We start from the raw sequence: 27,720 nt of genomic DNA, 5'->3' as shown, positions 1-27,720 counted from the left end.
TTGATGCTCTGAAGACTATTAATTAACTGCTTTATGAATTATCAACTCCAATCTGACATGCTACTAATTTTCTGCTAATGTGGGAGGTGAAGTTATAAATTGTACTCGCAAGTCGCAACGGAGCTTGAATGATCAACCACAAACCAAAATACAGCACCTGACTTGCAAGGAAAAAATAACCATTTCTCTTATGGGACAGGAAACCCAGCAATTTTAGATAGGCCATCCCAAGAAAGCTCTCCGTCCCAACAGTGGACTTACACAAGGAAATAGGTCTCACTTTTTGTAGAAATATTCTCCCCATTGATTATCATGTCCACCGAAAATTATGGATACGTTCTACCCATTTATGTAGACAATTTCAGTGTCTATTTAGAGAGTAGGAGTTCATTGTTTAAACTTGAAATGTAATATACTAGTTAATACCCGTGCCTTCGGCACAGATTTCATAAAAAGACCTCATTGATGATGGTGTGACTTAAAATTAAACGTGCATTTATTGTAATGGTAAAGGAAATTTGAGAAGTAGACAACGCGAAGAAAAAAAAATGGGCGTTAAAAAATAACAACTATTTAGTGAGGAAGAGTAGTTTTCTTGAAACTTAGGAAAACATAGCTAATTTGATAACATAACAATTACAAAATTATTATTGAAACAAAGTTGTTTGCAATTGATCATCGAGTAGTTGAAGTCGATATAGTACAACTTAATCTAAATTGTCCATAAATATTTGAATCGAGTTATGTATCAATTTTTTTCTGAGCCTATTCTTCAATCCTGACTTTTTATTATTATTTTTTTTAATTTTTTATGAATGACTTTTATTTTATTTTTTCATACTTTTACTTTTATTTTGATGTTATTGTATTATTGTAAAAAATTTATTGGCATTGTATTGTGTTGCGAAATTGCAAATGGACGATATTCCTAAATTAATCATGAATTAATGTATTCCTAAAGACTCAGCAAGTCATAACTTTCAATGGTAACTAATAATGGAGAGGAGTTCTCAACCAAATGAATATTTCAACAAAAGCATTCCGACGCATTGAACACATGAAATTAATGGTCAAGTTACTTATTGTGTATAGCCATGTTAGATATATAACATTTGATTCCTTACTCTTAGAAACTAAGTTTCAAAATTAGTGATACCACAAAATTGTTGAACCAATATAACACCCCCCAATATTGTGTAAACATGTTTTTCCTTCGGCACCAGCAACCAATCCATCATGGTGTCCATTACTCACTAAAGAAAAGAGAAAGCTGTGGTGAGAAATTCCCATATCATATCTGTAAACATCAAGAGCGAATAATTATATTGAAAGTGAGATGGAAACACTTTTTGATATACATACCCAATATATTTTAAATCTTCATAGCTTGAACTGTATATTAAGAAGTCCAATGAGGTCTTTGAACACCTAATTAAGCCATACATTCCTTCAGAATAGTTCTTGTAAGGGTCACTTGTACCTGGATTTTGGAATTGATTGTTATTTTCTTGTACATAAGGAACAACTTGTAAGTATATGATAACAAAGAAAAATCAGGTAATAGTCAAGAACCAATAAGACTCAAAGATTTTTCATTAACTTATTCTAAGCAGGCACGCTTACATAAAATAGTTACATTGTTTTTTCTTTATTATCTATGATGCTACCATGATCTTTAATAATAAAAAGTAGTAATGCCCTTATTTTGTTTCAGATTTAATAATTGTAAAAGAACTGAACACCTAGACTATGAATAGTCAAAGCATATACACATGTCTTGCTTAGTATTTGACCCCGGTGAACATCCCACAATTATTTGCACATTTGTTGTTTCAACCTATAGAGGTCAGATCAAATCGTCTAAGAGTTCATCAAATTAGGATGTCTTTCAGACATAGTTACATATACTAATACCTTTCTACTTCCTTACACCCTCACTTCCTAACATTCCAAGGGGAGGAACTCGGGAAAGTACATGCAAATATTATATTAAAAATAAAAGAAAAAAAAAATATGATGACAAATATAACGTATTAAAGAGTATGTGAATCAATACATACCCGAATATATGACTTCATTGACAACAGGGTACAAAATTTCCTTGTAATCAGATCCAACATGAGAATACAATTTAAGTTCCCATCCACGATTGAATTCAGAAAATTGCATGAACCAAGCATCATCCTTGCTAAACTGCAGAACATGAGAGGATTCAGAACAAACTGGCATGAAATAGTTTCATAAATTTTTGTCATACAGATTGAAGTATTGAAGAAGCTCACCTTTAAATCATGATTATCACATATAATGTGCCGTCATACACTTTAATCCGCACTGGATATTCACGTTTCGAGTTGCTACCATTATTTTTTCCCTAAGAAATATGAGAATTAAATTTAGTTATCTCCTCCAAATATTTTTAAGGATTTCATCGAGTTGGGACGCTTCTAGGAGGCAAATGCATAGATGAGTTCGGTCCAAGCCACATCCCAAATCATGAAGAATACCATGCATGGAATATATTCATAACATATTGTCAGCTTATCCACATATATTGCTAGAAGACCATTGCGTAACCAAGGGGGAAATATACGCCTATGAACATATATGTATGTGCAAGGAAATAACAATATTAATAAATATATGTGCAGCAAGCATACCCGCATATGGTGAATATTTATCTCTATTAGCTTTGACCTCCATTCTACCGATGGTGGGGGAAAATGTGTAACTTATAAAGCCAACCTTAAGAGATCGATATCCCAACAATCACGGAATTATTAATGTCAAACAATTAATTACTCATCCATGGGAATCTTTTCATTCATTTATTCAAAAAGGATTACACATAACCAAACAACCCAAGTAATGCCCATGACAACAAAGATGAACAATTTAAGTAGCAATAGATATGATAAGAGCTAATCCTAACTATGTCAGATAATACATTGTGTGACATGATGGAGTACACTCGAGTTAAAATAGGTACACCAATGACATAGAGATAGACATTATCAAAAAGATTGCTTACATGTAATCAGTTTAGCACATTTGAATGAGCATAACATCTATTCAATAGTACATAGTCTAAATCGTTCCTTAAAAAATTCATGCCAAATATATACTACAAAAGTTTACGAAAAGCTCGTATAATTTCTCAAGTTTTACTCTATAGCATAGGATTTTCACAATCAAAGGGATCCTTTTATCATAACAGAAAGCTTAAGAATTCGCAATATATGTCTCAACACTTTGTGGCATTCAAAGCCGATATGAATAATGTTTAGTTTTAAGAAGAAAAATATAAGGTAGCAGCCAATAGCAACAATGTTTTACAACCATGAGCAATAAATATTAGAAATCAAAGTGAGCTCACCTGTTACAGTGGCAATTGTCTTTTCTTTCATGGCGAAATCCTGCAACATAATTAGTCGAAATGAAAAGTCGTCAAATCAGATTTACATAAGATAGATCAGAAGAATAATGACGTTATCGAGTCTTTTTTCATGTGGATAAGTCTTATGTGCTTACAAAAGAATAATCCTCTCAAGTCTTATTGGAATTGGAAGAAGCTTACAAAAGAAATTTCTTATAGTGCTTACAAAAGAATTCTTCATTGAGTATGAATGAATAAAAGAATAATGAAATAAAAGCTTACAAAACGGAATCGAAATATAATTCTCTTCCTTTTGAAAAGACAATTTGAGGAGGAAGAAGAAGAAACTTAATAGACAATTTGACCGACCGCTAAGCAAGATAAAAAGATCAAAAATGAGATTTCCACAAATTTCTTTGCTGATGAGAATTAATGTGTGGTGTTTATTCTCAGTTGAGAACGAAAGGAAGCACGAAGTAATAAATTCCCCGAAGTTTGGAGCATGAAGGGTTTTTAACAATTAAAACTCTAATTAATTTCTAATCCAACTCTTGGCTGTTATCGTGGCACTCGTCCCGACCATTGATTTATACCCCTCATATATCGAATCCCCGCCATTGGGTATAAAAGCAGCCCTATTTTGTTAAGTAGATTATTATTATTATTAAATTTCAGCTTTGGATTCTCTGAAAGTCAAAATAAATCGTCTCAGATACAAACTCTTAAGCATTTGGATAAATCAAGGATAAACAATCATTAAGGCCTTAAGGGTCTTGCAAGTGCCAAAGTGGGAATCACATGAATTAGAATCTGACCTTATGAATTAAGTCGCCATACTTGCCAGCCAAGAGTGAGGTAGTTGAGGATCCAAAGTCTTTTCTTTGTTTTCTTCCCATAGCCTTTCCTAGAATTCCCTGTGAAAAACGTAGAAGACCTCATTTTCTAAAACCTTCAAGGAAATACTGAACTGATCATTTCCTTCCATGTGAACACTTGCTTAACCTTTTCTGCATGCACACAACCACACATAGATAACAACGTTGTCCCCAGAAACATTGTTATATCACCATTACTTGTAGTACTATAACACCTATATTCCGTAAGTGGATTTTACCATGATGGAAAAGGTGCAGGGCAATTGACCGAATGGTGAAACATTACAATCGTGTTCTAGATCAATAAATGGTGCTAAATATAGAAGATTATGTTTATATATCTTAACCATGTTTTTCATGAGATTTGGCACAATGCCACACATGCACAAACATTGAAATGCAGTTGTTCTTACATATTCACATATGTCCAATGAACATTAAATGTGATAAGATTCGATGGGCAAGCAAAGATGGCTCCTTGCGACCTTACACGCTACACTACAACCAAATCAAGATTTCAAGGCTATGCAGGACCGCACCTCAGACGCAATGGTTGCTTTGGCTCTTGCATTTCTCTACACGGCGCCAGCTCTAGCAGTGACCGCTCCAACAACTCAAAACAACAACAAATGTGTCTCCTTTAAAAAAAAACAATTTGTAAGTTACTTCAATCGTATGACTTAACCTTCAAGCTATATGCTCTAAGCAGGGGATATAAATATATGATCACAGAATTCCCATCTATATAAACCAAATCTCGATACGTTTGCATTGAAATGTATTGTAGTCCATTGCACTTGAGAAATTGTACTCAAAGTGGTTGTGTGTATTCCAGGAGAATCTATGGGGAAAAACACACTCAAAGGGACTCCTAGACTTTTATGGCCGTGTGCGCTTCCAATCGGTCCAGCATACATCTATAAGGAGTCACAAAATAAGAATGAACACCAAGGAACCAAAAAGTGATAAGAGAAAAAATAAGAACGACGGAAGAAAGAAATAAAAATTGACCAAAGCCCTTAAGTAGCACAGAAATAAAATGAAAAGGACATCTAAGAAGATGTGGTTTGAAAAAAAACAGAGATAAAAAAAAAACAGTATAATACTTTTCGTTGTCTAGTTAAAGTACCTGCATGCAGTTTGTTTTTGCATGGTGTGGTATGGCGTCCGAAAACAATAGCCAATATCAATATCAAATATCAAACTACACATACAAACAGACCTTCACAAACAGACTACATATCAAACTACATAATTAAAATCTCTAATTTGATCTGTAGTGTTAAAAGCACTTGAGGTTAACCCAAAATTGATTTGATCTCCTTGTTACTCAGGATTCTAAATGGGTGAAAAATGTAATAAACATATATAAAAGCTCAGAGTACGCTCTGAGAGATAGCCACAGATTACCAATCTATAGTGAGAAGGAATTGTGTCATAGGATTCTAAATAGGCGAAAAATATAATAAACATATATAAAATCGAGTACGTTCTAAGAGATAGCCACAGATTACCAATCTATAGTGAGAGGGAATTGTGTTCATTGTCAAATAAAATAAAATTATAAAAAAAAAAATAATAATAAAAGAAAGAAAGAAAAGATAAAACTTCCAACCACAAAGCCTTAACATCTCTTATCAAATGTTGTAGGCGTGACTATAAATGGAGAAGTACGCTGAAGGAAGCAACATGATTAACAAACTCACATTCATTGTTACGATTTTGTGACCAAAGAATCAACTGTAGGCATATTATTACTACGTATGTGTGCTGCGACACCAATTGCTTCCAATTTAATTTTTTATGAAATAGTAATTGATGGTATTGGTTTCTAAAATTTGTAGAGAGAAATGATAGCTACAAATAGAATAAATCAATGAGGTTACCATAGTTCATAGTTCAGAAGGTGGTTAACCAATTTTCGACAAACTAAAGAAAGAGTGTACAAACTTTTTTTTTTTTGCGAAAGCTTCTCAGTTGGAGTAGGGTAGTTTAATCGATCCGAGATAATAAAAAACAAATATAAGATAAGATAGTGGAGATTGCTTACCAGGCGGCACTATTTATGAAGAACTATCATGGTGTAGGCTTAAATGAAGAAGACAACAACTTGGATCTTTGAGGCATAAGAAAGAATATACAGTGGAAGAAGCAGTTTGGAGAAGGCGAAGTAGCGAAGAGTTATTTTTCTAATTGTGAGGTGGCTATAATTGAATAATGTTCTGATTTCAAGCGCGAGAGCCAGCTAGAAGACCAAGATTAAAGGGGTCTCAAGCAATAATGTTAGCAACAATAATTTTAAGCAGCGATACTGAAAGAACATAGCTACATCTATGATAGGGGAACATACTAACCATGTGCCAATCATTAAAGGACCACTAAAGAACCTGAATTTACAAAAAATGCATTTGAAGTAAAGATATTCAGGTGGACTAAGAATAAAACTTGTAAAGAGAAAGAGAAAAACCTTGGTCGGAACAGTAAGACACGCCTTCATCTTCATCTACAACCACTTCAACATTGTTCTGCGACAAAGTAAACGCACAAAACTTTAATAAACACCTTTAAACTACATAATATTCTTGCAGAAACATACACAAATATTAAAAACGCACTTGTCCGGTTGAAGGATTGACTACCTGTTTAATTGGTAATAAAGGAAGTGACCTTACTTGTGGAGCCTTGGTCATTACTTACATTTTCTGTCTAAGACAAAGGAATGGATTATTCTAATACCATTCCATTTCATTAGGCTTTGGACCCCAGTCCATATTTTTTGGTTAGGCAGTCATGATTTGTTGAGCTGCCATTCTCCAATTGCAGCTGGAGATGCATATACCATTGTTGGCTGGATGATTTCAAAATATTAATCTATACATTTCAAAATTATGGGATCTGTGAGGCACTTAACTTAGTCATGCTAATTGTGTGTTTTAATAGTGTCTGTGCACATATCTCAACTCTGACTATATTCGAGACTTCAGTCTTTCAATTTGTATAGAACTTGAATGGCAGGTCTTAAACTTAGTCATACCTTGAATGGCAGGTCTTAGTTTAGTTCTCCGTGATCTTCACTTTCATCAACATCTACGAAACATATAGAACTCGTCTTCTCCCCACCCCCGACCGGAAACTATAGTAGCAAAACAACTCAAATCATATAAAATAACAAATAACACGTGGCAGTATTGAGGGTTGGGAAAAGAGATTCGCAAATTCATGATAGAGAAGAGTGGATAATGTTTTGTTCATCAGAAGAAGAGTTATTCACAACACATACCGATAGAGGAAAGAGAGAAGGCTTACCTGAGTCAAGCTTCCAATAAGAACTGATCAGAAGAGATGTTTTCCACCTCTTGGAGAGAGAGGAATTGGAAAGATGGGAGACCAAAGGATTTTGGAAAGAAAAATGCTAGAGTGACGATGTGAGGAAGAAGAAGAGGTAAGAGGCTTAAGGGTTTTTTTTTCTGTTTAATTTCATAATTAAAACTCCTAATTAATTTCTAACAATCTCTCTCATATTGTGGCGGGACCGGGCGATTTATCCACCCTTAGATTGAATCCCACCATGAAAAAAAAAAGCGAAGCCGTTTTGTTAAGTTGATATAAAATAGTAATTGATGTAACCTATAGTGTTAGGTCACAAAAGTTCACCTGAATGCTATTTAGAGTATCTACTTTGAAACCTATACCGGGAAATGTATCATAAGCTAGGCACCCAGGCTAATTGTAAATTAACATTCTAAATTGAATTAGCTTAAAGCACATATTCTAAGTCCAGTTAGTCAGGATAATAGCGTCTAGCTATTGCCTCTGTAGGATTTGGACATTTTCAAAATCTGGCAGATCAGGTAGGTTTTGAAGGTTCAACTCTTAATCAATGAAAGGTTTTCAAGGTTCAACTCTTAATCAAGGAACTCTTTCTTTAATGTGCATACGGATTTAATACTTCAAATATATGGTACTAAGTCATGTTAATAAGTATATGATCAACATTAAGAACTTTGAACATCTAAGCTTCACATATTAGAAAACAAGAAACTTAATTTTAGCATTTAACCTTAAATCCTTAATCAATAAAATTAATCTATCAAAGAAGAGCAACAACATTAACCTTAAGTTGTTATCAAAAGGTGTGTCTAGACTGGTGTGATATATTTCTAGTGGCAGTACACACTCAAAATATTAGTTGAAATATGCATCACTATAAGTACTAAAACTATAACAAATATGTTGGCAATGAATAACATTAGTCTTAGTATCACGTAAAGAACATACACACCAGCAGCACCCCTCCACAGTGAATTATTTGTTCATAAAATCAACCTATCTTCTTCCTTCTTGTGAAACCTTGGAAACACAGTTCAAAGAAATATAATAATTAAATTACATTGAGTCTATTGGGCCGATAAATACTTTCCAATTAATTTTCCTTTGTATAAATGACAACACCAAAAAAGAAGAACCCAAATCTTACCAAAAAATGCCACTTTCAATGGTGGTTAACTCCAAAAAATTGCACAAAGTTTTTAAAAGAGAGGTAATGAAGAACAATCTTGAAGAAAAAAGAAAGAAAAGACGACTAAAAATGATACGTTAAATAGTTTGTGAATGTATTAATCATTTATCTTAGCTTATTCCAACTCGAGGAAGTTCAATACCCCCACCAACTAACAAAATGCTTAATAATAAAAAAAAAAAATGCATCCTATTTGACCATTCCTTCTCAACACTTCACATATAAATACACAATAACCTCAGTCAATCATCAACTTCATAAAAAAAAAAGGAACAAATTTAGAAAGGGGTGTATCCAACTAACTATACCATTTATCCTTTGCCACCAAGAAACCATTTTATTCCAACTCCAAATCTTTTTTTAGAAGTATATGACGACGTCTCCACGAAAGTGTAAATGGAAGAAAAGATAACTGCCATTACTTTTTTAGTAGACATATAGATTGATAACAAAATCGAGAAAATAATATATATCACAAATATAATAAGCAGTTGTGTTCTTGCAATTATGAATTTATGCCTACCTTGTTTCTGCTTTTCCTGATCTTCTTTTGACTCCAATCAAAATCGGTGATTTCCAAGAGTGACACATAGATTAGAGGACGATGATTTGAGATGACTCCAATTAATCTATGGCAAAAGAATGCAACACGAAGTAATTTGCATAAAAAATAATAGCAACCAACCTTTTTAATTATACACATACAAAAAAAAGGGAAAAGAAATAGAAAAACTTACTTGAGACTCTTGGGTAGCGATTCAAAGAGAAAGACAGTGAGAGGAAGAGGCATTTTGGGGCGAAAGAAAACAGTTGTATAGGGAAGTTCGTGGGTTGGGAGAGAGAAGAAAGGAGAACCAAAGGTTTTCGAAGGTTTCACCCTAAATGAGTCACTTCATTTCTAATCCAACGTGGCGCATTGCGGACCCTCGATTTATACTTGCTGAAGTAAAGCAATAGATTGTTTGAGGTCTAAACATCCCAAATTTAGGGTTTTTTTTGGACGACTGTTTCAATTTCTCAGCCATCCAGTGAAGAGCTGAACAATGTGGGCAAGACATCCATTCGTCCTAGAAACTGGCACGAATGCTCTTTATGGATTTGTGTATACTAAATAAGCTACTACGTGCATGTGGTGTTTGATTGTCAAATGAAACTTTTAAAATCTAATCTCCAACATTTCCACTTTGAAGTAGATGTTTGTATGTGCTGAGAGCCTCTTAGATAGACGTTCGGTTTGAAGTCGTCCCTCTTCTATAAAACCAAAAACACATTCACATTTTGAACTTTAATAAGTTGGCTGCCATGGTCAGAGAAGCATGGTACTTTACAATTAAGAGATGGCTGCTAGTGAGAAGAATTTAGGAGGTCTATTATCTCAAAATTTAACACTGAGAAATTTGAAATTAGTAAAATACTTAACCCATAATGAGAAAAAACTTGCAATTATTTTGAACTTGGATCGTAACATAAATTTAAAATAGTTCTACCAATTGAATCCTTCTCTAATATACATTATAAGCATTCACTCTGTGTATGGGTAAAAAAAAATGAAGTACAATTAACAGATGCACTAATAATAATCAGTTGTGCTATGTGTTTCTACGCATCCATGATGAAATGGGAGGTACTTATCTGCCCATGCACAATAGATCACATTCCAACCCAGCCTTCAGTATTCCAAAGAAGAAATAACCTTTAATCCCAATCAAATTTTAACAATTGTCTCTCGTAATAATAATGTAATACCAAAAAAAGAATGATTTACCATTGGGAATGGGAAATGATCTTTACTGTATAGAAAAGGAATCTCGCCATTAAAGGAATTGAAGGAGAGATTAAGATACTGTAACTGTAGACGACTGAATTTTTCGGGAATTTTCCCATGGAAGTTGTTGCTCATCAGGTTAATTCCTGTAAGGAAGCTAAGGTTTCCTACTGAAGGAGATATAGACCTAACCAAACCCAGGCTCTTTAAACTCAAAGTTACTACCCTTTCATTGGAAAGACATGTGACACCTATCCAGTCACAGAATTGATTAGAGTCGTTCCAGGAGATCATGAATTGATGTGGATCCTGAGTTACTGCAGCTTTGAATGCGAGTAATGACAGCTTATCCGTTTCATTTCCAGAGCCTTCTCCAAGAGAGAAGAACAACATGAACATAAATTGCAAAACACAACCTCAATCTCCAAGGAAGAAAATCCATAGCCCCTGTAATCAATGGTGAAACCCAATAATTACTTTGGATTTGATGATGAAAGACTGCTGGAGAGGTGCGTGAGAAAGTTTAAAGAGCATGAGAGATGAGAGGGAGACTGCACTTGGGTTGAGAGCGGTGTGGGTTGAGAGCGGTGGGAAGAGCATTTAGATCAGTTCAGGATATGAAGAGTTGCCTGCTTCAGGAGATGAAGAGTTTAGATATGAGAGAGAGAAAGCTTTCTCTTTGGTTGGTTTCTCTTAGCGAAAGTGAAGGGTTTGCACTCCGAAAGGTTTTAACAATTAATATTTTTAATTAATCCTAATCCACATGGCGTAATAAAGGGGCCCTCGATTTATATCCCTTGAAACTCAATCCCAGCCGCGAGTCAGGAAAGCGAGCTGTTTTGTTAAGTTGATATATAATATCCCAAAGTCAGAGGCCTTGTTGAAGGCAGCTTTTCTTTCAGTATCCTTCTTCGACTTTTTTGTAATATATGTTCTCTTAAGCCAATCAGCCAAGGGATGCTGAGGCAAGGCTGAAAGTAGAACCATTCTCAGCGTACGACCTGGAAAAGCTAGCACAGGAAGCACTTACTGGACCGACCACCTAGGTGATTGAAGACAGCAACAATTAGAGATGCGTAGGAGAAATATATTGTCAAGTTCCATCCATTAATAACATGACACGAATAGTTGTTAAGTTATTCGAACTATGAACAACAACAGCGCCAGATCATGGAATATAGCCGATTTGTTAACTACCGTAAGTGCAAATATACATAGCATGAATTATTTGTAACCACACATTCATGACTGAGAATGGAACTCTGGATCAATACATTTACTAACTTGTCTAAAAAGACAAAAAAAACTTACCGAGTTCTGAAATTATTGACTTCATTGTTTGCCAAATTGATGTAGAGCTTCGCTGCACTAAGTGAGGAGAGGAGGATGGTTTCCTATAAAAACAAATTGCCACAGTTTTTGCATTGTTACCATACATAATACATACATGATCACATAGTTGTAATGAGCGAAGTTGCAATGATAACCACATTTTCTTGTTCCATGAATTTGTCTGTAATTGGTATGGGTTAAGAGCCCTATAAGGGAGGGACAACTCCATTTTAAACAAATCCCATAAAATGCCAACATGGTATAATCTAATAACACTTCCCAGAATGCAATGTACCTCTTATTGACAATGACGATCTTTTGCAAGATTTGTTCAAAGTCCTTGTCGTGCTGCCACTAAGTCAGATTTGACCAACAATCTAGTCCAACTTTGTGTGACAGCCCCCAATGAACACCTTCAATGACACTCAAGATTCAGCAAGTTCATTGGTAGTGTGGTCTAGGTCTATTCACATAGTACCAATGACTACATTTGTAATCTCTTAAGACATCCCCGGCACCAGCAAGTCTTTAGCTGCTTTTAGTAGCACTCCAGCACAATTCACTTTAACAAAGTCTTGTGATGGAGGATGCCAGCTGCACACTGCTTGGTAGTTTTTTGTTTTTAACATAATCAGGTTTAAAACTTACATTTGGTGACATTGTAGGCAGCATCATCAAAATAAGGCAGGTTCGTTCACCCTTAGCGCCCAGCAACTGTTCATAATTCATTAATAGCCGGGCTTGAGTGCTTGGGCGCCCTTGTTATCTGTCCTTGGAAGTCATTGAAGTATTTGGTTAAGCTGAACACCATGCTAGCCCATTGCCATAGCTTCTGTGGTATAGCACAGTCGGCCCATAAGAGGTGATGAGTAAAGCATATGCATATATCTTGCCTAATCTAAATGAGCTTAAAGTGAAAACAGAAATTATGTATACTGCCATTCTCATATGAGACAATTGCTTCGACATGTGGTATACTATATTTCTTGAATGGCACCTACAATTGAACAATGTGAAGATTAGGGAGTCAGCCTTTAGTAGCGCTCCATCACAATTCACTTCAACCAAGTTTTGTGATGGAGGATGCCACCGCATTAAATCGCTTGATACTTTATTGTTTTGAGTAGCTGGTCCATGATGAGCTAATCTAGTTTATATGCACAGTTGATTTACAATCAGGTTTAGAACTTACATTTGCTGACATTGTAGGCATCATCATCAAAAGAAGGCAGGTTCGTTCACCCTTAGCTTGACAAATGTCCATAATTCATTAATAGCCGTGCTTGAGTGCTTGGTCAACCTTGTTATCCGTCCCTTGTAACCTTGGGATCCGTAATTGTGTGAAACTACCAAAACAACTATTTCAAGGAGGAAATGATATTTCCGCCATCGTGTTTATGAATTATATATAATTTCTATTTGTTAAGGGTTTACTTAAAATTTGAAATATGCAAGAAAAATAGTGTTTCATGATAACTTCTAATGTACACTCGAGAATCATACCTTATGATTCTCCTTGAATCCATAATACTTTTGCCCTGGAGAATCATACCTTCGCTTTTGTTGATTGGTAATTTGAAAGAATATATATTATCTGTTTTGCACCACTTGAATTGTGAAAAGATTAGAAAAATTGAGAAATCCCTAGTTTAAATATGATAAAAGACAATTTGAGGAAGAAGAAGAAGAAACTTAAGAAGCGTTAATACCTATGAAATTAAACCAACCACGAAGCTAGAGAGAAACATGAGAAGTTTGAGAGCTGCGTCAGAGAGTTTAGAGAGCATGAGAGATGAGAGGGAGACTGCACTTGGGTTGAGAGCGGTGGGAACATAATGGGTTTAGAGAGGGTTGAGTTTAGATCATCTCAAGAGATGAAGAGTTGCCTGCAGGAGATGAAAAGCTTTCTCTTTGTTCGGTTTCTCTTTGCCCGAAAGTGAAAACCAAGGGTTTTGCATTCCGAAGGGTTTTAACAATTAATACTTTTAATTATTCCTAATCCACGTGGCAGAATGGCAGCCCTCGATTTATACTTGCTGAAATCAAATCCCAGCCGCGAGTCAGGAAAGCGAGCTGTTTTGTTAAGTTGATTTGGTTAAATTCGTGTAAAATATTTTACTTTCATCAGCTGATATTTTTTTTTAATAATTATTAATTTCTTGCTCTGGATGCACAAATTGGTAAAAGTTAAGTTGAAATTGTAGACATAAATGAAATACATTAGAGCAATTCATGAACTTTTAAGCATTATCAGACCAGACAATTTGCAATTCTCCCCAGTCGCTTTGAGCAACGCCCAAGGCTTGCCAAACGGCTTTTGAAGCATCCACAATATTGTTACGACATGGCGGCTGGTAGTCATGGTCACTATCACACCCCATAGTCGAGTCACACTTATCGACCACCATGGCCACCACGCTGCGACCATTAGCACTGATTGTTATGTTCTTAAGGCACCTGCTCTCATTGTTGAACCACCCAGTTGAAAGTGCTACTACGGGGTTATCATCTAAATGGTACTTGTTGTCACATTCTGATGGGCCACCACCGTTTCCCCCTTCCTCAAAGCTGTTGAGCGTCAATAGCGCATTTGTAGAGCTCAAAACAGGTGGTGAGCAATTAAAGATGGTGTACTGCTCTCCTTGCACACAACAATCAGAGTAATTTTCCGTGTTACATTTACCTGGCGGAGGTTTTGTCCCAGTCACATTACCACTTGGTCCACAAGTCTGACCTTCTGCTTCAAGGACTGTACCAAGTACTAGAACGAGTAAAACAAAGCACTAAAACAAGCTTTCTTCATCATTATCACCTTGGTAGATTCTCTCTTCAGTATGATGATTTAATGCTCTATGCAATGCTGGTTATACAAGTGACGCTAGTTATATATAAAGGCACTACCTACTACTATGCTGTCTGTTGGCTTTATCCCTCACATGAGGAGAGAGAAAAGGAGTTCATTCTGCATGGAAATGTTTGAGCGCGACCCGCGCTCAGATTTGCCTTGACCCGCGCCCATGCCGTGGAAGACTTTCAGTACCTTCAGCGCGACCCGCGCCCAAGTCTATTTTCAGAAGAAATTTGGGACTGCGAGTTTGCAATAAGAGTTAGAGTTTTTGGCAAAACCTAACATCCAGAAAATACACGAGAGACAACACAAAAGTCAGAGAAAACCCAATCTTGAAAGCTATCAAGATTGAGAGATAACCTTTACAGAGATACAACCCTGTAAAGAGATAAGAGTGATCTAGTAAGGTGAGAGACTGAAAGGAGAGATTATAATATTCCTTCCCACTTTATAAAAGGACTAGCTCTTGTGGAAGTAGGCATCATTAGCCGAACCACGGTATATCTTTGTGTTGTGGTATACGTTTAATTCTGCTTTACATTATTATTTGTTGTTAATAGTTGTTTAGCGAGTTGGGCTTGTTAGTATAGGTTGTAGTTGATATTTAGAATTTGTCTGAAGTTGAATTGAGTTCAAATACAAGTTATCTGTATAATGGGGGAATCGATTGGTATTGGTATAAACCCCAACAAGTGGTATCAGAGCTAGGTTAGATTAGCCTAAAGTGTTATCCAAATCTTGGTCGGAAGGTGTTTGACAAAATTCCTGAGAGAAGATTTGAGTTTAAATAACTTGTAGAAATGGACCATTTCATGAACACTCGCATGACGAGTCTAAATAGGAAAAACTACACTATTTGGAAAGGCAGGATGGAAGACTTGCTCTATTGCGAGGACCTCACACAACCCATTGAGAATGGGGGAGTAAAACCGGATACAATATCCGATGCCGATTGGAAGACGCTTGATGAAAAAGCGATTGGGTGCATTAGACAACGGATTGACAACAATGTAATCCGCCTTGTAGTCCAAGAGACCACAACTTTCAGCTTGTGGAAGACTTTAGAAGACCTCAATGAGAAGACAAGAAATGATGCACATAATAGCTCCTGTCACTCAGAGATCCTTGTTATAGAAAAGCAAGAGAGAGGCAAAAGCAGAAAACCATCTCATTCTAGAGATGATGACAAAAGAAAATCTAGGAGCACACGCAGACCTCCTAAGAAAGACTTGTCGTGCAATTATTGCGGTATCCATGACCACTTCAAATATGAATGCATAGAATTAAAGAGGGATGAGAAGACTAGTACTGTACATGAAGACAAGTTAGAGTTAAAAGAAAGCACCACCGGTAGAGACGCCACAGATATCGCTTCACATGGTGAAGTAGGAATTGTGTCAGACGGTGATGAGTTATGCTTGAGCACTTCATGCCAGGGTATAGAGTGGGTGGTAGATACAGGTGCTTCGTATCACGTCACATTCCATAAGAGTTTCTTCACTACTTACAAATCTGGTGATTTTTGTGAGATGAAGATAGGCAACAGTGGAGTCTCAAAGATTATAGGCATTGGAGATGTTCATGTAGAAACCAACGTCGGCTATGCCTTGACACTCAAGGATATAAGACATGTCCCTGACATTCGACTAAGCCTAATTTCAGCTGGGAAATTAGATGATGATGGCTTTGTAAACTCGTTTGGTAACGGAGTATGGAAACTGAGCAGAGGTTCCATTGTAGCAGCCAGAGGGAAGAAAACTTGCTCTCTTTACAAAATATATGCTAGTTTGTGTAAAGCAGAAGTGAATACGGCAAAAGAAGAAACTTCCTCCGAACTATGGCACAAAAGACTGTGTCATATGGGCATAAAATGGATGAAAGTTCTTGCTAAGCAAAAAGCCTTGCCATACATCAAAGGTACACATTTAAATACATGTACTCACTGTTTGGTAGGAAAGCAATACAGGGTGTCTTTCCAAAGATTCCCGTCTCACAGAAAGGACAATGTCCTTGAACTAGTCCACAAAGACTTATGTGGTCTTATAAAAGTGAAGTCCAATGGGGGAGCTTCATACTTCGTGACCTTCATTGATGATGCGCCAAGAAATATATGGACCTATAGTCTGAAGACCAAAGATGAAGTACTTGGTGTGTTTGAGAAATTCCACAGCATGGTGGAAAGAGAGACTGGGAAGTTGTTGAAGTGTTTTCGCCCAGATAATGGGGGTGAGTACATTGGGCCATTTGAAGAGTATTGCCAGAGTCATGAGATTCGTCATGAGCAGACCGTTCCCAAGATACCGCAACAGAATGGAATAGCAGAGATAATGAACTGTACCATTGTAGAGAGGATGAGATGGATGTTGTCTCACTCTAAGCTACCTAGAACCTACTAGGTAGAAGCAATGCGTACAACCGTGCATGTGATCAATCTATCGTCGTCGAAGCCTCTGAATAGTGACTATCCAGAGATAGTGTCACACCCCGAATTTTGACAGAATTCGGAAAAACAATATTTGTTCTCAACTCTTCAATTTTTGAGGTGTGATGCACTCTCAACTCCCAAAAATCCAAAAACAGTTTAAATATGCGGATAATTAAAAACCAATAAGAATTTCACATTAAACAAAAGTCCTCTTCGTTACAAAAATTCACAAACAAGATTAGGTTACAACTCTCCTTTCAATAACTCTTTAATTAAAATTACAAATGAAAATATAAAAAAACATTGTCTATACTGAAAATCTATATCACCTCAAGGGAAAACAAAACATATCCTGAAATGCAACGCTAACGCAAACCACAAGCAGCAACCAACCTTCTTCAACACTAAACATGTCAAGACTTATCAACTATGTTCATTTAATGAACACACCCGATAAGCAAACATGCAAATCGGGTCAGCATTATAAAAATGCTGGTGTGAGTAGCCCTAAAATACAAATCATACTAATACATATATATACTCAATAAATAAGGCAGTTAGTTCCTCCACCGAGACGCATTAACATCCAACGAATAATACAACATCCTTAAGTACAATAATTAAGGCAGGTAGTTCCTCCACTGAGGCGCCTTAGCTTCCCAACAATAATACAAAGGCATTTAGTTCCTCCACCGAGGCACCTTAGGTTCTAACTAAACTACTAACCAACCAAGCATATTCTATACTTACCGCATTTCATGCTCAATTACAGAGTGGGTCGTCTCTGCACAAGTAATTAGTTTGACCCACCCTTCTGCAAAACTCTATCCAATCATATATTTAAAGATATATCATTAACCAACATATTACCATAATTATATTATTTAAGGCTTTCTTTGCGTGTCCCTAAAATCACATCGTATCTATATCTTACCTAGTTTCCCTGGCTACCACAATCGCTACCTAACGCTGAACATGTACATCCACATGCCTCCCCTCACATAATGAACCACTATGTGCGTAGCTACCCTGAGCGGGATGCCGCACACCAGGTAACCCTCACACAAAAGCCATTATGTAAGTACTGCCACTATTCGACATAAAATATTGCGCGTCTCGTTCAAATTTTGCGAACGGAATAATCAAGCCACTATTCGGCTACACCAGAAGGGCCATTCAAATTCACTGAAATGCCAAAAGGGCCAATCAAATTACTTACGCCCGAAGGGCCATTCAGATTCACTGAAACAACAAAAGGGCCAATCATATCACATACGTCCATCACAAGGGCCAAATCACATGAGTTGTGGTAGGTTCTAGGATTTTCGTTACATAATTTATTCAAGTGTCATACATTTATATCATTCATGTGTCATACTTATATCTCATAATCATTCCACTATATTACGTGCAGGTCAAATACCTTATTGCACTAAGCTACAATATTTAGAAATATCTCAATATATCTCATAACCACTTTCATTCTTTCACGTGCCAATATATTATTGCACTATGCCACAATCCCGTGGAAAATATCTGCAAATACTCTACTACCTCCTAGTAGCATCTCACAGATAAAATAATGGAGCGTTTATACATTTATTTCTCCAAAACTATTCCATTTGATATATACTAGTAAACGGGCACGTGCGTTGCACGTGCTAGGTGAGAAAATTAACATGTAACATGTTTTAGATTAATATAGGTGGAGGTGTGACAAAACACAAAAATTAAATAAAATTAAATTAGACGAAATGCAAAAACTGAGAGATGAAGGGGCAGTAAGCAAAAATGCCACATTAGTTGTCCCCGCTACTCCTGCTGTCCCATTGCCTTCACCTGACTCTAATGATCTAGCAGCAACATGACATTTTTTGGAAGCTTATGTGAGAATGTTTGTTATCTTTTCCGTAGATTTTCCAATTACAATCACCTCCTACCATGAATAGTCTCAGATGGTGGTTGGCATCATTATCTTCCCCTTAGAGTTACATCCTTCCTTGCCTTTCTTCAACAGTATGTTACCCCTTTCCCTATTGTGGTTCCTGATAACAGATGTAACTAGAGCTTGTGATGAATGAGGGATGATCCTTAGTTGATTCAGATGATCTTGTTGACACCGTTGCATGATTCACACCGTTGCATGTGAATCTTGGATATTCCTCAAGGTCCAAAGGAACTGAAATTGAACACGAAACATAAAATGTCTTCAGAAATTATCTAGCTCTAACTATATGAGTCGTAGCATTAGCTTCTAATATAGGAAAATGGACTCTTTTTAAGGTGAAGAGCCCTGAATCCCCTGATGAATGATGTGAACAGATAAGAGTTTGGAACCTTGAACATTGCCAATCATGGTTCTTTTTTAAGCATAACAAATCTGAGCCATTTAGCATATATATAGGAGGCAAACTAATGTCATCAGGCTTTTCTTAGTACAATAGCATATCTAGAAAGAAATCGATGGGCAACTAAAAAATTGAAAATTTGTGTGTTCAGGGCTCTGGTTGACTGTTTCATGGTAGCATGGTGAGCACTTCATATCAGATAAAGAAGAGATAAATTGTGTTCTTTACGTAAAATGAAAGAATGTTCACCAATGAAATACCTTCAAAAGCATTTTATAAGCCTCCAGCAAGCGATTAGCAGCAAGCCCAAACCTATGCAACTATGGTACCTCTATCATGTGAGTCCAGGGACGAATTGTCTCCACATCCAGGGTGCACTATCAGTTCCATCTCTGCAAGCATCTATGAACTCCTTTGCATCTCCTTTGCTCTGTATGGTAGAGTTTTAAAGGGTAACGTAGCATGAGTGCCATCATTCACAAAAGCCGCATCAAAGTTCTCTTTAACCCAACCTGGAGGTGGACTAATGCAGGCAGTATCTTTGGCCCTAATTTCAGCTGGTTCCACACAGAGAGTTGTCCATTTTTCAGAGAAAGCCTTAAGTTTAGAATAGTTTCATGAGAACTTAAAATCTTTTTAAACTCCCCACTTATTTCTAGCCTGCCATATAACATTAACATAGCAATGAAGTAAATAACCAATTGATGCTTCTATCCTTTGTTTCCTTGCCATGAATCCCAAATGGGATCCATCGGGTCCTCTAAAATCCTTTAGCACTGCCAGTGAGATTGCTAGATTAATTAAAGTTGTGCAATGAGTTCGACACAGTACCTTGATAAACAGCTACTCCTGCTTCAATAGTGCCTCCAGGTGACTCTAATGATCCAGGTGACTGAATATAATTGAAAGGCCAACCGAGGAAACCTGTCCCGCCACCAAGAAATGGATTGCTCGTGAGACGCCTGATACCTCTTGCATATGAAGTGTTCAATGCAAGAATCACACTAATCAACTATGTCAAAAGGCTTATGACAGTTGTGCCTGTACAGTCTTGCAAGTAATTTTCGACCTCAGTTTCCTCTCGATACTTTTCTAGGAACACTGTGACTTTTGTAAGCAGACTCGAAAAATATACATTTGTATACAAACATCATAATACGGTGTTCATATGCATTGTACACCACTGTGACCCACATGCAAATTGACTGTAAACCGTAGTTATTGCTGCATTTAGAGATCTTTTGTGCCTATAGATAGGCTTTTGGAAGACTGGAGATCGACGTTTAATGTACTTCTGTATGATTAGAAATAACGCTGCAAATTACTTGGAAAGGAAAAAATACAATGGGTATAAAAAGTTGTCTACTTGGATGGCTATGACATATTGTTAAATGCCCTAACCAAACACCTAATTGGATGTTGCAAGTTGTCAAGCCTTCTTCCTTGAGTCAAAAACGTATTACAGTTTGGGTTAGAAACTTGGAACTATAGTAATCTCTCTCTGTTTTGGTAGGTGGTGTAACGAAATCCACATGGGTCCTGCAGGGCACCCATTCAAGTCATGCAGAGGACAACAAACTGAGCATCATAAGGGCCTTCGTGAGTGGACAAAGGCAACCGTTGATGATCTAATATTGCCGGTTGAGGCCTACCATCTCTATGATCGTCTCGGCAACCTTATTACTCATGAGGAAAGGTTTTCAATCCCAAGGATCCCAGCAATTAATGAGCTCTGCATCCAGGCAGGAGTCAATCTGCCCAAGCTCCCCACAAAGAGGAGGAAGCCCGTCATCCGGATTAGCAAGAGTGAGATCATTGATGCTAACGAAGATGACTTGCTAGATCCTATGCCGGAAGTTAGCCCAGAACCAATCTTAACTGAAATACCAGTTTCAGAAATAGTATCACCATGCTGAAGAAACAGCCATACTTGCTGATGCAACACTTGAAGCGTGGGAGAAGATGAGACACGGAGCAGGGAGGCTGATGAAGAAATACCTTATGAGAGTTTGTGGCTACTGCCATGAGGTGCATATAGGGCAAATTGGACATAAAGCACAGAATTGTGGGGCCTTCAAGCACCAGCAACGAAATGGACAGCATGGTTGGCAAGCAGTTGTGATCGATGATTTAATACCTCCTAGGTATGTGTGGTATGTTCCAGATGTGGAGGGACACATCCATGTACCTCCTGAGGCGTTCATAGTTGTAGATGAATAAACAACATCCATTGCCTTGTGTATCGCCTCCCGCTTGTCCAGTAACTGTTTGTGGGTTGGTATTCGTACCCCAGGATGCTTCATTGCCTGTACCCACTCGTTGATCTCCTCCAGGTAACATTTAAGAGGGTTAGGATTATATAAAATGAACCATTGAACCCCCTTTTATTAATAGAATTGACATACAACAATAACAAAGCAATTTTTTTTTTGTTATACATCCAAACAGTACCACAGCACACATATATCGTAACAAAAGAACATAAACCATCAAAGGAGTTTTTGTAGTCTAATCTACTAAGTAAATATTAGGATCTAAAATTAAATTAAATGGAAAACGGACGATGCTGCTATTGATCTGACCCATCAGGAATTGCATAAGAATTATTTGACGACTTCAATCTTCAGTCCTATAAACAAAGCGTATTTGGATATGGTTTTAGTTAGTACAAATAATCGTGTAGAATAATAGTGGAATAATTTGGATATATTAAGTCAAGTTTAAATACCTTATATTCTTTTATCTTGTGCACCCTTTTAGGAGGAGTTCTTGTAGCTGAAGTCTGGGAAGGTTCATTTGATACGCCAATCAAGTATGCCTTTGACAAATAAGTAGAAAGAGTATAAGCGAATGTTTTTTTTTTTAAAAGGAAAAAATGTATAGAAGTAACATACCATAGAAGCTTTCTTCTTGTACTCCCCAAGAATGCCAAGCCACATGAAAAATGGAAATTGGGCCAAAGCCATAAAGAATTCTCTTCATGGTCTTCACCAAGAAAACCCCAATGCATAAGCACATAAAATAGGACTTCTGCCACGCTCATGCATAAATTGGAAGTAAACGATTCCGTATCACTTCCAGATGTTATCTGAGAACTTTTGCTTTCATGCTCCTGCCTTTTACAAACATTTTGGGACTTGCTAGAAGTATCCTTGTTGTCTACATCTCAGTAAAAGCATATCCAGCATATGTGACAATGTCCAACAACGGTGCTTCCCCACTCCCCAATGAATGCAATGATACCTTTAGTAGCAGTACCTGCAGAAACCATCCAAGTAATCCCTTTGTGAACTGAAGGCTCAATGCTTCTGGGCTAAACCTGCATCACATGTGTATGGCCCTAATTATGCAGTCTTACTTTCCAATGAGGCCTAATTTGAAGCCAGCAAGGACCACATAGGTACCAAATGACATCAGGGGGATGTACGGGTCAGGAGCATTTATGTCAAAAGCTGGAGGTTTATAGGAGAGTATGCCACCTACTGGTTCAGTTATTCTTGTCCAATGGCCCTGAATAGAAGAGTCAAAAGCGGATTAACAAAAGAACAAAACAAAAATCCCAAGAGAAATTTTTAAAAAAAAACAGCATTAGAGAAATTTCAAATCACTTTGTGTTTATTCGGTGTAAAAAAGGAAAAAGAATAACTTTTAGCTTGTTCCTCACATATTGTTCATTCACTTGGAAGTAGTACTGAGGATCAGAGAAGTACTCTCTTACCTGATCAAAGGATAAAAGAAGAATTAGTATATCTTACTTCCCATAAATTTCACAACTCAGTTGTATATCCCATTGCCTAATGCACTCTGGAAATATTTTATCAGCAAGATACATACATTGCTTTGCACATACTCAGAGCTCGAACCAAGAATTCTCTCTCCATATGCACCCAATCCATCCCGGATGATTCCTGCCCCAGCCCCATGCTGTTTTTCATCAATTCACATGAACAAACACAAAAATGAAATAAAATAAAATTAGACAAAATGCACAAACTTAGAGATGAAGGGCAGTAAGCAAAACTGCCACATTAGTTGTCCCCACTACTCCTGCTGCCCCATTGCCTCCTCCGTCTACTGTCGGCTCATTCTGCGTGTTAAAGTTGAAGTTCCAGAAAAAAAAAATGAATAATGGAGGCCAAGTAGTATGAGAGCATAGACGTAGAAAAAGAATTAAGTAGAAAAAGAAGATTTGCATGCGACATCTCAATAGACGAACTGACCATGGTGTATCCAATAGGAAAAAGGAACATCTCAAAAAGAGAAGCAGAATGTGTAGCAATGACCAAACAGATAAACAACGTGTCCATAGACACATTTTACTACAGGAAATCTGGGAGAAGAATAACAACCATTCATACTCTTCACAGGAGTCTGAAAAACATATCCTTCATGACAACAAAAATAGACCATTAAAATGGTTTATACTTAATGTTCCAAACCAATTTTACCAAGTTCTAAACATAATCTTGAAAATATAATTAGACCCGTAATCACCCACAGTACAATATAAACATCCTCAAAATATGCTTCAACACTTTTATATGCTCTTTTAAAGATGATTCACATCTAGAGCAGTATACGGTTTGTGTCAAATACAGATAAGTGTTGCTTACTCGCAACACTTCATGTGTAATAATATCATCAATAAAAAATTACTCAATTTATACCTCATCAATAATAATAAGCAAGTTTATAACTAAATTAGTTTTATGGGTTAATAAAAAAAAATGTAGGGGAAAATTAACGGGAAAAATTGTATCTCTGCTAGGTTGCACGATGGGGTTTGACGCGAGAGCGATGAAAACTGCAACAACTTCAAAAACAGAATTCAAAAATAACCATAAAGATGTTTTTTCTTTGTGAGTTCTTTTTTCTTCGGCCGAACCTATCATCTTTGACATCTATCATGGCAGAACTTCACCTTCCTTGCAAAATCTCCAAGGGGTAATGAGAAAACCAAAAAACCCTCAAGTTCATATCACAAAGAATATAATATATATAACAAATTCTAACTCGAGAGTTGTTGCATTCCAACCCACAGGCCAAACATAAACTGTGCAATACCCCTTGACTCATATTCTACACAATCACTTTTAAGAACAATCGCCTATGGAAGCAGCTAACTAAGACGGTAGCCGATTGAAATAAAAAAAGCAACAAAAGAAAGAAGGAAACACCCTACAACAGGCAACCTGCAAATTCAACTATTGCCTTGTAACATTTAGATATTTAGCAATTTACATCAACAGCCTAATAACTGCATCAAACAAATGGTTTTCGCCTAAAAGAGACAAACCAAGCCCGTGGATAAAATTCTATTTTGAAGCTCTGTAAATCCAATGAGATTGAATATTTCCCAACAAAACTATAAGTGACTGATGCTATTAAGAAGAATATGGAGAGCCATACCTTTGATTAGACTGAATTTCCATGGATGTAGTGATGAACCGGTGAGCTGTGGACCTTTCGCCCATCATGAGTAAAGAAGAGCTTGAGAAAGTCGGAGAACAATATGGATGAAGAAGAGTGGAGCATGAATCCTTTTTCCCATTACTAAGCCAAAGCTTACATACTGCTCTAAGAAGAACTAAATGGCGAATCTTCTTATAGTGACACTTAGGAAGATGATACTATTACTCAAGTTTAGTCTCTATATAATCCTGACAAATGCTAAAGCAAAATTCCATATGTATAGTGCACCTGTTAAATGAACAAATAAGGTTCTATATGTATAGGGCATCTTTTAAATAGTTTTTTCACGCAAAAGGACTACATCACAAAGTTGACAGACATACCTCCGTGTTAATTGTGCCTACACTAAAAAGGTTCAAGCAAGACCAACTCAAATGTGTTGAGTAAGAACATGAGTTAGTACTTGTAGGAGTGTGTGGCAAGATATGCAAATCCCAATAGCGTCATAATGAATCAGAAAGAAAATATGAGTGATCGAATGGCAATCTAAGCTACTTTAAAAGTTTAAATTCATGCAAACCCTAAAGACCAATTACAGGCTTAACTATGGCTTGTGTGACTGTGCATTCAGATGCATTAAGTAGTTAATTGGGCATAAAAGCATGTCATGTACTGTTTGATATCTCAGTACCCCTCATAGCAGTATGTTTTCACTCTTCTGCAGATTCTATCTGTAGTTGCCCTTAATATGCTAATACACCAAGGAGCCAACGCTGACTATTCTTCCAAAAGAATGTTCAAGATAATGCACCAGATGATAAAGCCACAATTGAAAACTTTCGGGACAGGATTAGCACCTTAGTGCTTATGGCGACACAAATTGTCACCATCACCTTTGCCGCTGGCTTTACATTACCAGGAGGTCACAACAACGATGACACCGAGAAAGATGAGGCAACTCTTCTACTAAAATCTACGTTCCATATTTTCGTGATAAGCAACACCATAGCTATGTACAGCTCCATAGTTGCTGCAATTATGCTCATTTGGGCGCACTTAGGCGACCTCAATTTGCTTGATTTTGCTCTCAGATGGAGCATGGTCCTACTGTCCATTGCATTAACAACGTTGGCTGTTACTTTCGCTACTGGAGTGTATTTGGTGGTGAGCAAATTTGCATGGTTGGCAAGTGTTGTTTCGACCATGAGTTTCATTTTTCTTTTCTGTATTTTAGCTCTTTTCATTCCACTTCAGGCCCCTATTTTCCTCAGGCCGGGTTGGATGAGGTTCATGTCCACCTTTACCTTGAATTTATTGTTGTTTGCAACCGGACTTGAGCCCCGGGGATGGTTAAGGGATTAGTCTTCTCTAAAACATCTACAATGTAATGGAGACATGCAGTTATGATTGTTTACTGAACATGATAGCACATTTTTATAAATGCATCATTTGGAATGGGTCTCCTTAGTTTAGCTCCTGCGGAGAATATCTTAAAAGGAGCTTCCATACCACAGCTCTCCTACGACCAATCCAACCCCGTTCTCATCAGTGTTAACTACACTGTCTCATGGTCCAATCACCTAGTTAAGTTGAGTGGTGAAGGCAAACCAAAGGCCTCAGCAATCAAGTTTCCATGAAAATTTCTATGGCTAAGCTTGTCCCCAGTTAAGAGGCTACCATAATAAGTTTCTGTTTACTCAAAAATTATTGCAATTCAGCCATATTCTCTTGACTACTTTCTGATGGAAAGATGAAGTTTAATGTATCCATCCATCTCAGTTGATCAGGGGTATGTCTAGGTTTAACCAAGATACCTATGTCATTGTCAAGGGTCCTTAACCTTCAAAATTTGTTTTTAAGCATAAGAGATATGACGGCCAGTTCTTTAAGAGTAATACAGTGATTCTAATGGACCGCTCTCCAAAAGACAGAAGCCCAAGAAAGGAGTTTACCACCCCCTTTGACTCCTTTGAGCCACCCCCTACTACCAGTGGCCACAGTTTTAACCACAAAGAGTCTAGTCGATTAAACTTAGCCATGCTTGACTAACAATCCCTTGTGCATTTTAGATGATTTCCTGCAACCCACGTCTCCCCATGATTTAGGCCTAAATAGAGTGTCCCAACTTAAACTTCATCTCAGGTCCACCAAAAGTTTCATAAGACTTGTCAACTAAGATGTCATCAAACTAAACCCAAGTCCAAATCAACACAAAATAAGGTGATTGTGATCTTTTCCAAAGGAACAACCCTCCTAAGAAACTACTTTTTAAACCATTCTCTTCTATATTAAAAGTGTTTTTTTTTTCTTCTAACTCTCCTCTCAGTAGACAAATTTTCATTTTTAACCTTCTCTCATCACCACCCTCCTTCTGTCAATTGCCACTCCTTTTGGCCTTGTTCTCCAAGCTTAGCCATATCTGACTTAACCTTACATAGAAATATAGAATGACATCACCTCAAAGAAAATTGTTCTTAGAAACTTAAATGTTTTCAAAGCACTGGAGTGTCAATTAAAAATAAAACAAAATATTCAACTAAGAGTGCAATCACGTGTTTAGGAACAGTAAGAATAAAAAATTTCCATTGAAGTTGCACAGTAGTGATTCCGTTGAACATAATTTACTGCAACTAACATAATAAAGATAGATTAAATGAGCAATGGTATCCCTCTTTCAGAAGAAGACAGAATTCCATGGCTTGAAACCTTGAGTGTCGTTCTCAGAGCAAACATTGTCAATTTTAAAACAGTTATTCTTGGATGTTCTCAAGCTATAGAAAAGTACTGAGAGATTCCGAGAACCACGCACCAGTATGAATT

The 27,720-nt window shown here is 36.9% G+C and overlaps 1 protein-coding gene, 3 long non-coding RNA genes and 1 pseudogene across 5 annotated transcripts; 1 reads left to right on the top strand and 4 right to left on the bottom strand.

The window, feature by feature from the left end:
• Positions 1–416: 416 nt before the first annotated feature.
• LOC147477290 (uncharacterized) lies at positions 417–2,194 on the bottom strand. The gene is made up of 3 exons (XR_015208414.1): positions 2,061–2,194; positions 1,363–1,480; positions 417–1,253 (listed from the first exon to the last, which is right to left on the bottom strand). It is a non-coding gene; the product is annotated as an uncharacterized LOC147477290 (long non-coding RNA).
• Positions 2,195–3,188: 994 nt separating this feature from the next.
• Positions 3,189–7,579, bottom strand: LOC147477289 (uncharacterized). 2 transcript variants are annotated; one of them, XR_015208413.1, is made up of 6 exons: positions 7,286–7,579; positions 6,719–6,776; positions 5,016–5,168; positions 4,791–4,889; positions 4,214–4,290; positions 3,189–3,416 (listed from the first exon to the last, which is right to left on the bottom strand). It is a non-coding gene; the product is annotated as an uncharacterized LOC147477289 (long non-coding RNA). The 2 variants fall into 2 exon arrangements; XR_015208412.1 differs by lacking the exon at positions 5,016–5,168.
• Positions 7,580–11,428: 3,849 nt separating this feature from the next.
• Positions 11,429–12,688, bottom strand: LOC147477288 (uncharacterized). The gene is made up of 4 exons (XR_015208415.1): positions 12,516–12,688; positions 12,163–12,468; positions 11,847–11,929; positions 11,429–11,577 (listed from the first exon to the last, which is right to left on the bottom strand). It is a non-coding gene; the product is annotated as an uncharacterized LOC147477288 (long non-coding RNA).
• Positions 12,689–14,107: 1,419 nt separating this feature from the next.
• Positions 14,108–20,625, bottom strand: LOC147477287 (kiwellin-1-like). Its single transcript, XM_086585959.1, has 4 exons — positions 20,611–20,625; positions 20,320–20,500; positions 20,149–20,264; positions 14,108–14,650 (listed from the first exon to the last, which is right to left on the bottom strand). Exons 1-4 carry the CDS (start codon positions 20,623–20,625, stop codon positions 14,108–14,110), a joined length of 855 nt encoding a protein of 284 aa, XP_086442085.1.
• LOC147477286 (APO protein 2, chloroplastic pseudogene) lies at positions 19,757–22,113 on the top strand (annotated as a pseudogene).
• Positions 22,114–27,720: the final 5,607 nt, after the last annotated feature.

This window comes from Coptis chinensis, chromosome 9 (genome assembly GCF_015680905.1).
Source record: "Coptis chinensis isolate HL-2020 chromosome 9, ASM1568090v1, whole genome shotgun sequence".
In the NCBI taxonomy this organism is placed as follows: domain Eukaryota; kingdom Viridiplantae; phylum Streptophyta; class Magnoliopsida; order Ranunculales; family Ranunculaceae; genus Coptis; species Coptis chinensis.
This window is presented reverse-complemented; position numbering and strand designations above follow the sequence as displayed.

Excerpts from the sequence above, each read along its gene's own strand:
- LOC147477287 (XM_086585959.1), bottom strand. Across the intron at positions 20,265-20,319 it reads AGGAGTAGCTGTTTATCAAG|TGCTAAAGGATTTTAGAGGA; the intron begins GTACTGTGTCGA and ends TCTCACTGGCAG. Across the intron at positions 14,651-20,148 it reads ATGTTAATGTTATATGGCAG|TGCTTTGTTTTACTCGTTCT; the intron begins GCTAGAAATAAG and ends AGCTTGTTTTAG.